The 12,510-nt window shown below is 45.9% G+C and overlaps 1 protein-coding gene across 4 annotated transcripts in view; it reads right to left on the bottom strand.

Annotated features, from left to right (window-relative positions):
- LOC147635895 (serine/threonine-protein phosphatase BSL2 homolog) overlaps positions 1-12,510 on the bottom strand; it is a 66,488-nt gene that overhangs the window by 28,491 nt on the left and 25,487 nt on the right. For 2 of the 4 annotated variants that reach the window (XR_015266453.1, XM_086801295.1), the window contains exons 3-7: positions 2,221-2,299; positions 2,034-2,113; positions 1,854-1,948; positions 1,652-1,751; positions 1,408-1,477 (exon numbers count right to left, since the gene is read on the bottom strand). Coding sequence is in view for 2 of the 4 variants with exons in the window: in XM_086801295.1 (XP_086657421.1) it covers positions 1,408-1,477; positions 1,652-1,751; positions 1,854-1,948; positions 2,034-2,113; positions 2,221-2,299 (424 nt within the window). In the remaining 2 variants the exon portion in view is untranslated. Of the gene's footprint in view, positions 1-1,407; positions 1,478-1,651; positions 1,752-1,853; positions 1,949-2,033; positions 2,126-2,220; positions 2,300-12,510 lie in introns of those variants that run through there. The other 2 variants (XM_086801297.1, XM_086801298.1) reach the window with 2 other exon arrangements.

Here is a 12,510-nt window from a genome sequence, read left to right as displayed (position 1 = left end):
AGCACTTCCTTTCAGATTAATGGAAGAAGCTTTGGGACACCTTTCGGCCGAGGAAGATCACTCTCTTCCTCTGGTTGATGGCACACAGGAGTTTGGCAGTGGGTACTTGGCTGGCAGTCGGAAGGCCGCCAATAGCTTGCCCGAGGTGCGGCCACCCCCAGGAGTCTTAGCGACATTGCCTTTGGATTGCATGAAGGCTCAGCAGATTTGGCAGCAGATTCTCCGCATCTTTGCTATGGACAGGGCATCGACCTAGATTATCACTTGGGGTACTACCGCTTGGGCCACTGGGGCTAGAGTGGTCAGGACTTACGAGGAGGATGTGGGAGGCCATGCCCTTCAGGTCTCCCACCATCATATTGCAGTAGGTCACAGCCCATCTGCAGGTGTTTGGCGTCCAGGCTCATGCCAGCGCTGGGAGATTTGCAGTAGCATAGCAGCCTGGCACATCTGGCGTGCTAGGTGTAGCGAGGCCATCGAGGGTACCCACCCTCCGCCGGCTGAGACCATCAGGAGCATATGGCTCAACATCATCCACACCCTCCGCGGTCAGTGGGGGAGGCTGCAAGAAGGTTCTGATTGCATGCAGAAGCGGCAGGAAGCCTTCTTGAGACTTTGGAGGCCTGGCCCTTTCCTCACAGATAGAGGCGTCGACCCCATTTGGCACCATAGACCACCTGTGTGGTTGTTTCCCCCCCTCCCCCTGTATGAGATAGCCTTCTCCTCATAGAGCGGCCAGCCGAAGGAGAAGCATCTCTCCCCATTATGATCACTTGTTTCCCGCCCTTATATGAGGCGAGTTTGTATTTAGCCCTTTGTGGTTGTACTTAGCCCTTTGTGGCTGTTTTCTCTTTAACTAATTGAAGGATCTTTTTCCCGGGAAAAAAAAAAAGGAGTGCCCTGGTTTGAACCTACTGAAGCAATTGTCACTCCAAGGGGGGCACTGATGCAAAAGCTCTTATCATCCAGGATGTGGCAACCGGTCTCATTGTAAATATCCGGCTTGAAAACCGCTCCCAAGTATGTGTATGCTCGTACAATCTCCACTAGATCTCCATCAAATGTAAAGGATTGTCAATGCAAATAAGCTAGGCTACTGTGCCTTCTTGGCAGAAAGGGATTGTAGGGCTTTCCCACTATATGACAGAGCCAAGGCAACACATACCAAGCAGGGAAAGAAAGCACCTTGTCAAATAGCCATATGCAACACCATAAAACATGAATGCCAACTTAGAATGCATACAAATACTGGCAACAAAAAACATAGATTAACTAAGTAATCTTTTACAAAACTTGATAAATTGTGCACTAAAAACCATAATCTTTAGGCCTTTCAGGCTTTAAGAAGGATCAAGATGCACAATCAAGTGACAAGCATTGAAATTGCAAGATACAAGTATAACTTACCATACTAACTGCATCTCGCCCCCCACACAGCAGTAGTAGGCCATCTCCTCGTGCACTTGCAGTGGCATACCTTCACAATGGTTCAAATCAGATGGTCATGATGCCAACCATTGAAAAGCACTGTCAGTAACTTTGCTTGAAAGCGCATGGGTATTCCACAACTGACTCCAGATATAAAAAAACAGTTCCAGCACTTCAAGAAAGCTATATTTAAAACAAGACTGCTAAATACTCTCTGGCATACATGCAAGGAGGTGGACCTTCACCCTCAGGCTCTAGCCGTCTCCATTCATAGGGCTTAGATGCTGTGTCTAGAGCCCATACATCTGCCAATGGGCGCCTCCCTGCAGAAATTTGATTTATCCCAGAAAATATATCAAAACGTAGAAAGAACCATGCCAAAAGACATCCACCATAATCTATCAAGTTCAAACCTTTCTACTAACCATCATTGCCGCCAACTTCTAGAAGAAATCTTTGTCCAACTAGTGCCATGACATGACCATACCGCGGTCCAGGTCCATGTCCTTGGACAACCACCCTAACAGTAAACCACACACACATGTAAAAAGTGTTCAATAATAAGTCATGTACTTAAGACAAGCATCATGTTGAGCATCGTTTACCTGTGCCATCTAGGTCTTGGCTGCGTAAGATCAAGAACATGAAGATCCTCAGGTGAAAGTCCAGCAGGACCGATTCCACCCTGCATAACCATAGTTAGGTCCAATAAAAGTTCCATCGTTTCTCTGGAGATGCAAAACTTTTCAAAGCCAAAATCCTAAGGTGATGTAAGCACTGGTCTGAGCATACCTGTATAACTACCATTGTTCCCACTGCAGTTGCAGCATGTGCCGCACGGGGAGAAGGAGGATCCCCAACAGGATTGAGCCTGATATATATATGCAAAAGTTAGAAATACAAGGCATTCACAAATATATGGTTTCCACTATCAAAATGAGCAAAAGGGCAGCAGCAGCAGCATACTGTAAAAGAAATAGGAACAAGTTAGGGGAACACCATCTTACATGTTACACGAGCATGAGCTATAAGCTGATGGATTAAACACAAATTCCAGCACTTGTAATAGTCTGTGGGATTACATAAACTGATAATACAATCTAAACTTTCTTCTGGAACAGCCCACCTGTGAATACACACATGATTCCATGCAATAAGGCTTATGTTTACGTCTAAACTCATGTGAGGAAGATAATGTCAGAGACCAGAACTTCAAGAAGAGTGATGCTGGTCTAAGTCTTTATGTTATGCATTCAAAGGATAGCATTGTGATCATTGTTTTGTATGTTGATAATTGAATATCACTGGCAATGATCAATCCTATAAAGATGCTCTCAAATCAGCTCTATCCAAGACATTTGAGATGATCGATATGAGAAAGCTTATATATTGTCTTGGCATCAAAAAGTTGCAAACTACAAAAGGGATTTTCTCGACCAATCAATGAACGCCACAAAGTTGCTTGAGCTATTCAACATGCATGACAGTAAGCCAAGCACGACTGGTGTACGGATATGCTGCACTTGCTCGTTTGGAGAGAGAGCGGTTTTAGACTCGCTTCGAAGAACCTAGTACAAAATGCTAGCTATCTCATACTTTGGTTCACCCTGAATTGGGCATGAAAAAGAAAACGAGAGCTTTTCTTTTCATTAGAAATAGGATGGAACCAAATCATAGTCACAAGAAACGTTTCGAGGTTTTTTTTCGTTTCGAGGTTTTTGGGGTTTTGTTTCGAAAGGTTTCGTCCCTTGGCTAAGAAACCGCGAGGATTCGAAAAATCAATGATTTCATAAGGTATAAATACTTAAAGAACTTATAGTAGCCATCTAAAAACATAGTGTAATGATGAAAAAAATGGTGTCTTCTCACACATCTTGGGGAACCATTCTTACTTTGGTGAGACATAATGGCAATTTCGCTTGATTAGATGTCACAAGTGGTTCAATCAAGCACTCTTAAGAAATTGAAGAAGAGAAGGTTGAAATTGGAAAAGATTTAAGACATTGAAGGATGGTGTATGAAGAAAAAGGGAAAAGAAGAGAGGAGAAGAAGAGCAAGGGAGAAGAAGAGCAAGGGAGAAGAAGAGGAGAGAAGAAGAGAAAGGAAGATAAAGAGGAAAGAAGAAGAGAATAAAGGAAGAGGAGTAGAGGTGAAAGAAGTAGCAGAAGATGGAAAAGGGAAGGAGGGAGGCAAGAGAAGAAGAGGGAAGGAAGGTGATGATGAGGATATGGAAGAAAAATAAAAGTAAAAATATCCCCAAAAAAATTGGGGGAGAGGGAACTAAACCTGAAATTTGGGAGAAACTGCCGTATTGGAGAGGTTTCGAGGTTTTTAAAAACCGTTTCGAAGTTTCGAGGTTTCGAAAGCTAGAAACATGTTTTTTTGTTGCTATGAACCAAATCTTTTGATGCCATTCTATTTCTAATGAAAAGAAAAGTGAGTGTTTTCTCCTTTATCTTGCCTTTTCGAAATTCGGGATAAATGGAGCCTATTTTTGGGGACCGGACTTGGGAGATGAGGACCAAAGGAGAGTGGAGAGACTGTGCTCTCACACATGATCAATAGTAAGTGTTGGTATCCACAGGATCACACAAGGAGCTATGAAGGATGAAATATCATCATCATGGTGAAGTCTGTGAAGAGGAGAGAGAGAGAGAGAGAGAGAGAGAGAGAGAGAGAGAGAGAGCTCAAGTGTAAGAGAGAGATTGCACAACTTGAATGGTATTCATATTGTGAGAATGAAGGACCCAAGTACATGCTCTTACAGGCACCAAGGCCTTTGTCTTTTGACCTAGACCTAAATAAGGGGTGTTCACACCACAAAAGACACTAGACTAGACTCCAGACTAACTCCAAAATATCCAACAAACTCCCCTTCGGGGTGATGGTGGAGTTGCATGCATTACCTTCAATAGTCCCGTACACCAACTCAGGCAAAAACACAAGACGTGTTCCCCACTTCAAACTCAGAGGCCAGTAAGCATGGCTCAAAGGCCAATGAGCATGGCACAAAAGGCTCAGAGGCTCAACAAGCATGGCTCACAGGCTTAACAAGCATGGTCTTGGCGAAAGTCTCAGACTTGCTTTAGGTGACAAAGACAGCCTACATTAGCATACCAAAACAACCCCCCCTCGCCTAAAGCAGGGGGAAAAAGGGTATGATGGAGAGGAGCCGGCATTACAAAGTCCAAAAGGATCCAAAATAAATAATTTTGGGGGACGACCCGAGCAAAGAACCCTTATCTCATACAAAATAGGAAACTAAGAAGTAGAGGAAGAAACCACCCTTGATGCCGACCGTTAAGATGATTTTTTGACGTCATTTCCAAGCCAAAGAGACTTGGGGTCCAAGCAATATGGTTCTCGAGATAGATGACAAAGAAGCAATTGTTAGTGAAGCACATCTCATCGATGAAGAAGTAGCTGATGAAAGACACATATGCCAAGAAACAAGCATCAATGCTAACTTTTGAAGACCCCATGTCAATAGCTTCATGATAGAAGCTGAAGATGAAGCCCATGTGGTTGCCTGGGGAATTTCAGTGAAGGCACCTTGTTGTGCAAAGAGTGCCTCCTCCATGAAGGAAGCTAGCACTAAGCAAAAATAAACGTTGGAGAGCCTTTGATGCTCCTTTACCTTAGCTTGTAGCAAATAATGAAGTTAGAGTTGCCTTTTTAAAAAACGCAGCCAAGTACTAGGAGGAGATTGAATAGAAGAGCAGAAGCTTGATAACAAGGCACCAGCCGTGCTACTCATGTAGAGGGGCTCGAGATCCGGCATAGAGTGCCTAAAGGCTGTGTCATAGTTGTCAGGTACCAAAAGTTTGATTTGGTACGGTACGTTCAAATGCGGTCTCGGAACGCACCGCTAAATGTTAAAAATAAAACTACGGTGGAGATACAGTCCAATAAAAAATACTTTAAAATATAAATATAGATGCAAAACTTAGAGAAGTTACAAGTTACAACTTACAACTTATAACTTACCCAAGACATAAAAATTTAGAATGTTGCAACTTGCAAGTTGCATAGAAAATGAAAGTAGACAAATGTACATGTGACATGTCAAAGAGTCATGAATATATATAAAGCCGCAAAAGTCGGCATGCCGCATGGGCAAGTACAAAAATGAAAAAAGCCCATAGAGGACTATAGAGGCTAAAAGCCTATGTCACCATCTATGTCAAGAGTCAGGACTCAAAGCTATCGCTAGGCTCTTCACTAGAGGAGGACACCTCAGAGCTCCCACCAAAATCCCCATCGCTAATAACGTTGCCCTCATCATCATATTCGGGCTATATGACCTTCTCCTCTCCATTACCTTCCTTGTGGACACTTTTAAGAGTGTCCACCGTCAACTTGAATTCGTCGACGTTTACCTACAAGTTTTATAATTGATTAGGGGCTAAATAATAAAACATTGAAAGTTATGTAAGTCTAACATGTTACATAACAATATACCTGTCTAGCTTGACTCATATCACGCATTGCATGCACCATGCGCAAGTTATTGCGGCAATAGACCAGCCGCTCTAACTGTCTCGTGCTCAGTCGATTGCGTAACTTCGTGTGTATAAGTGAGTAGGAACTCCAGTTCCTCTCACATGCACCCGAAGAGCAATCCTAATCCACAATAAAAATAAACAATATTCAGGATTCTAGTATCTACACATAATTTAGTAACTTGGTGCCAAGTGGTTAGTGCTTACCTGCGCTAGAATCCTCAAAACCACTCTTTGTAGGTGAGGTTGTTGCCACCAAAAGAGAGGCTTCACCATAGAATCCCTCCTCCAACATACCGCATTGGCGAATGCGGGGCCATTCTGATCATTATAGTTGATGAGTTCCTGTAAGAACTGAAATTGCATATTCTCATCATCAGGTAATGCTTTTGGTAAGAAAGCATCCCTAGCTGAAAGCAACTCTTGATCAGTGAAAAATGGGAGTGCTTTGTAGACAGGATGCAACAAAGTAGCAAGGCCACGGATAGGCCTCTTCACCCACTTCCATCTCTTCTCCACGAGTGCCAAGATAGCATCGCGTCGAGGAGTAGCCTCAAGGGGATCACTGTGAATTTTAAAATAAAGGGGAGAATATCTTATATGAGAAAAACGAAACAACAAGTATTTAGATTCAACATTCTATTTTAGTTTATTACTTATTCTTGAAAAGTTGAATCTTATTTACCTTGTTAGCATATACTCTAGATCAAGCTCATTGAGGACTGTGGTGCGGGTAATCTCAACAATGGCCTTTGTCATAAAGTGAGTGAGGAGCCCCATAGTAGCCCCCTCCATGACTGTCATGCGTAAAACCCTATACAAGGGAGTAACCGCAATGACTAGGGCACGGACCTACCACCAGAACTCCTCTCTCAACAATAGCCGTTGAATGGCTCTTGCCTCATCGACACACGAAGGTATCTCACCTTGTATCCATTCCTTCCACTCTAGTGAAACCACTGTTACTTGGAGCTTAGGCATGACATCATAAAGGCGCTCTAGAAGAAGCCACATGTAGGCAAAGCACGTCGAGGATGGCTCCAAGTCACTGTGATGGCGGAAGATAGCAAGGGCCTTGACTTTTTGACTGAAAAAAGTGACAATTTGAGTGGCTTGTGTCACCACACTCTTCACCCACTCTAACTTGCCTATGTCCTCCATAAGCAAGTCAAGGCAGTGAGAGGTACAAGGAGTCCATACTATGGACTTAAACTCCTCCTCAAGCAAGTGGCCCATCTTGCGGGAATTGGACGCATTGTCCGTAACCACTTGAACCACATTTTCGAGGCCAACCTACAAGGATGATGGATCATGGATACATGAAAAAGGAAAATAAATAAGACTTGAAAGTTAAGTAAAAGGCAAGGCTAAACTTTCAACCTTCAAACTCAAAAATTAAAATTGTATCTCACCTCGATTATGGCTTGTCGAATGTGGCGATAGATGACCTCGCCCGAGGTTTTCTTCCCCGCCTTTCCAGCATCCACGGCCCGCAAGAAGTACGTGCCAAGAGGACAAGATACTAGAATGTTGAGGATGCCCCTCTTCTTTCTATCGGTCCATCCATCGGAGAGGATGGAACACCCATACTTTACCCATCCCGCTCGGACGGGCTCGAGGGTCTTGTTCATTCTCTCCTTTTCTTCATCAAGTGTCTTTGTGCGCATGTCGTTGTAGATGATACCATGCCAAGGGCTATGGCATGGTCCTACTTCGGCAATCGCCCTCACCATCCTTTGCCATTGAGGAGTTTTGAGGATAGAAATGCGAGATTGCACTCAATGATCGTGCGTGCAATCTCCACATTTACGTCTTGTTGCTTTGCTCGGACCCAAGAGAGAGAAATGAAATGAAATGAAATGAAATGTTATATTAACGTCTTCAAAAGGCCATAATGACCTATGAGACCAAAAGTTACATCATGGTGGATCTGATACAATGTCTGGATTTAAAAAAAAAACCCAGAAAATGAAAAAATAAAGATGATACTACTGGCACCTAAAAAATGAAACTGGAACTGGAAGGTACACTATGGAGGTACCTCCATCTCATAATATGTGCCGCATCGGACACTGGCGGATCTCCTCAATATCCTGTGTGGTCAGCACCCTGACTGGGTGTCTCGCATGCCTCGCAAGAATAATCCGAATCTGCCGCTGCAACCTCCGTCTATGCTGGGATGCCCTCCTCCGTGGTCGTGGGCGTCTGGACCACCCAAGCTCAATCGCACGATCAATCAGTGTACCCCTGGTGTGGGCGGTATCCATGTCCTGCTGCTGCTGTGGTCCATCTGGCGCAGTGATGGCCGGACTAAAGAAGTCTGTAATGTGCCTCTGAGTCTGGCTCTCTGTGCGCCTAAGCAGGCTATCTCTATGTCTCCGCAGCTCAAGCAAGAACAATCCCAAACACCTCTGGTCCTGGTACCCCATGACTCTGGAAAGTGGTCCAAAACCCTCTCTGAATAAACAGTGGAAACGACCACGTATCTCATAGTATGCAGTACAATGGCATATATAATGCAGCTCTGTCTCTGGCTCCCCATGGCATACTCGGCATATCCTGGCCTCAGCTGGTATACCTCTATATCGGCCAATCTCAATCTCAAGCTGGTGTGAGGATGTGCGAATCTGACCAATAGCACATCGTACTGCATGAGACAAGTGTACATCCATGTAACTGGGTCTGATCACAAAACCATCTGCTGTGAGCTGAAGAAAATGTTCTCTGTAGAAAGCCATCTTCGTGCCCAGCTCCTCAGTCGGCTGTATCCATGTCCTCCTAATGTCCAGCTGAACTAAATCCTGACGGATGAGTCTGGTAATCTCTGTCCGTGTAAGAGTGAGAGAGGGTGCCTCCAGAGAATACTGGAAGGGAGGCAATCTGTCCATGCTAAAACCATGTGCCTGGAACCAAGATGTCATCTGTCCATACCAACAAGCCGTGTCTCCCTGTAAAGCTAACTGTCGGGAGGACTCCAGGGCGAGGCGTGCATATCTGTCTCGGGGGAGATCCCACAAGCCATGTATGTAGGAGACTGATCTCGTAAGAACCTCAATCACCAGAGGGGCAGCCGCCAGCTCTGCTCGAATAATCTCATGAGGTACCACAGCCTTGGCTCTAATAAGCCTAGCAATCATAGATACCAAAGGCCTCTCCATACCTCTCCACCCGCCTGCGCTGTGATGGCCCACTGAAGGTCCCCATATCTGCACTCCATAAAGCATAGCTGATGTCACTAGAGTGTCAAAAAGCCAGAGTTTTGTTCGAGGTTCCTGAAACTGAACCTGCGAACACATCCTCTCCAAACCACCCAGGGCTGCATGTGCTCTAGTCAATCTAGTCTCTGCTGCTCTCCTCATCGAAAACACTGGCCCACTGAATACTACCCCAAGATATGTATATGCATCTGTATACTCCACAATCTCCTGCCCATATGTAAATGTGGAAGCTGATCGCCGAACCCACTGTGGCGTGGTGTTAAACACCATAACCTTGGTTTTGCCAAGGTTGACAGACAATCCACTATCATGTGCAAACTCATGTAAAGCATCCAGATGACGCTGCATACCCTCAGGAGAGTCAGAGATCAACACAATATCATCAGCATATAACAATAGTGGGATCCATGTACCTGCTAGCTAGAGAGAGGCCACATTTGCTCCAATGAGAGCCTCCAAGAGTGGCTTGCCTCTTGTGTGGAACCTCAAACTCACTTGGCCTCTTTGATGAGGGGTTGGAGTTGGTGAACGGGGGAGAAGGATGTGGAGAATGATGAAGAGGATGTATCCCTTGCCGGCGGGATGACTTCGTCTTGAGCGGCGGCAACCCCCCCGGGGGGGGGGGGGGGCGCTCTTCCATTATCACTTGCTTCGCCAAGCAAGGAGTACTTCTTCACAATGCCATCAGAAATGTCTTGAGGGATCATCTTGCAAGGTACAATTTGCTCCCCCATCTTGGAGAGAGGTGCAAGAAGCCTAGTGGCACTACTAGCGTGGGCCTTGCCACAATACTTGCAAGTCCATTTCCATGCCCCCGACTTCCCCTCGTTCTTCTCATGGGTAATGGCATGCAAAGTAAATGCTTCATGCTTTTCTCTCATGGTGAAAGAGGAGAGAAGGGTCCCGAGAGAAGGAAAGGGAGAGGTAGGGAGAGGCTTTGTTAGCGCATTCATCCCCCGATTCTGCTCTTTTATGGTGCCCATTTGGTCCCTTTTGCATGGCCCTTGCTTGTGGGCTGGCCACCCCTTTTTCTAGTATTTTTCTGGGATTTTTCCCAGCCTTTCTGGCATTTTCCAATCGGCCTTGTCCAGTAGCTCCAGTCGGCCTGTTTTGCAGCTCCAGTCGGCCAGCTTCCCCCCTACTATAAATAGTGGGTGCTGGCCTCTCATTTCTCATTCAGTCTTGTACATATTTTGCTCCCTCACTTATGAGACTTGTCGTGTCTCTTGCTTGGGACTGTTTTGCTTCAGGATATTCAGCATAGTTCTCTCCATATCTCTCTCTCTCTTGCACTCTCTGTTCAACACATTCTAGTGCCACTCTGCTTCCGCTCTGTGCACTCTTTCATGGTATCATCGCTCCCGGTTTAGCAACCTCTTTGCTGCCCCAGATTCAGCCCTGTTTTCAGCACCCTCTCCTCTGCGTTCTCTCTCAGATCTGCAGCCCTTTGCTGCTGCGTTTTCTGGACAGCACTTGCTGGTCATTTCGCCTATAGTTTGGCTTTACCAACACAGCCATCAGGTACTCTTTGATCAGCGTTTTTCTTTTCCACGTGGAGATTGGACATAGGCGGCCTGTTTTTTCAGGACAGCAGCCTTCAGTGTGCTGCGTTTTCCTCTCCAGTGGCCTTTCCCCTTTGCAGAGGGGGTCTTTGGTGTTGCAGGCTTTGGTGGCACTCTTGGTACCTGTGGAGGACACTCCTTCTTCAGAGTTTGTGCGCTTTTTTCTTGAGATTGAGCCCAAGCTTTGGTGATGGCTGCACCGACTTCTCTTCATATGTTTGCTGAGTCCGCAAAGTTGGATGGTTCCAACTACACCCTATGGAAGGTGAAGGTGAAATCGGCCTTGCGTGGCGTGGATCTTTGGGATTGGCTTGTTACACCGGCCAATGCCACCCCTCCTACCCTTGCTTCCGGTGGTGCGACTCAGGCACAAATTGATATTTGGCAGTCGATTGATCGACGCGTTTTCTCCTTTCTGATGTTGAACGGTCAGGATTCTGTTCTCTCTCATGTGCGTCCAGCAGATGCTGCACATGAAGTTTGGAATGCTTTTGCAGATCTCTATGCGGCTTCCACTACTGTGTACATTCAGAACAGGTCTCCAAAAGCTGCGCATCATTTACTAGATGGCTGGGCATCCTGTGCCTGATTCTAGATGGGCTGGGCACTGATTTTGCAAGTAACCTAAGGCTAGGCTGCCCCACACTTGCCCTACAGCCCAATAATTGCTTCATGGACTCTCGGCTGCCCCTGGCATGCCCCTAAGGCTGTCCTACAACCCCTCCATGGCTGGTGGGTTCAGCCAGGGCCTTCTTGGCTCTCATGGGGGTGGTTTCACACCATCCCCATGCCCACACTAAGCCTTGGGGTAGCCCTATGGGCTGGCCCCTTGTTCTAAAAGCAAACCCTAACTAACTACTCAGTGATCTGACATCCGGTACCATACCAGATACACAGAATCCCTAACATCATTCAAGAAGGAGACTCACAGCACGTACTGGCACTGTTTCATGTGCAGGACAGTGCACACCTGACCTTGGACTCATGTGCAGGACAATGCACACCTGACCTCGGACGACTGAGATGGATCCCTGGCTGACTTGTCCCGGACGGGGCTCACATGGGACCAGTTCACCATCCCAGGTCCTGCACCTTCTGTACAGATATGTCTATGTGGCATCCAAGTGCAGGATGCACGTGACATCCCCTTCTGCTTAACTTGATGGAAGCTACATAGCCTCCAAATAATCCGTCAATAACGCCGGATAGTCTTCGAAAAACTCTTTGTCAAGCCATACCGCTTCGTGGGTCCCTCGGTCCTGAAACTTCGTGAGGAACTGTCTTAGTCTTCGGCCTGAGCCATGCTTGAAACAATGCAGAAGGATCTGTTCTGGAACCATGACTTCTGCTTCATCAACAATATCTGGTTCCGCTTCGTCTTTGACTTCTGAAGGGATAGGACCTGCATATGGCTTTAACCAACTGACGTGAAACACATCGTGCATAGTCCAACTCAGAGGTAGCTTTAACTGCATAGACACCTCATTAATCTTTTTCCTGATGGGAAAAGATCCGAAGCTCCTGAAAGACAACTTTGGGCATCGCTTGTCCACCTGTTTCAACCTTTGCTTCATAATCCGGAGATAAACCCAATCCCCTTCCAAAAACTTCATATCCCTTCGGTCTTTATTGGCCTGTCGAGTGTAGGCCTCCTGCGCTTTAGCCAAATTGTCTTTTACTGATTCTAAAATCTCCTGGTAAGACCATGTCATTCTGTTCGCTTCAGGTACTGAAGACGAGGTCCTGGTCAACAATGACTGGAAAGGTCTTCCAAATGCTGCCTCATATGGAGTCCTGCCA

The sequence above is a fragment of the Cibotium barometz genome, chromosome 8 (assembly GCF_041138505.1).
Source record: "Cibotium barometz isolate CiBa-2024 chromosome 8, ASM4113850v1, whole genome shotgun sequence".
Taxonomy (NCBI): domain Eukaryota; kingdom Viridiplantae; phylum Streptophyta; class Polypodiopsida; order Cyatheales; family Cibotiaceae; genus Cibotium; species Cibotium barometz.
This window is presented reverse-complemented; position numbering and strand designations above follow the sequence as displayed.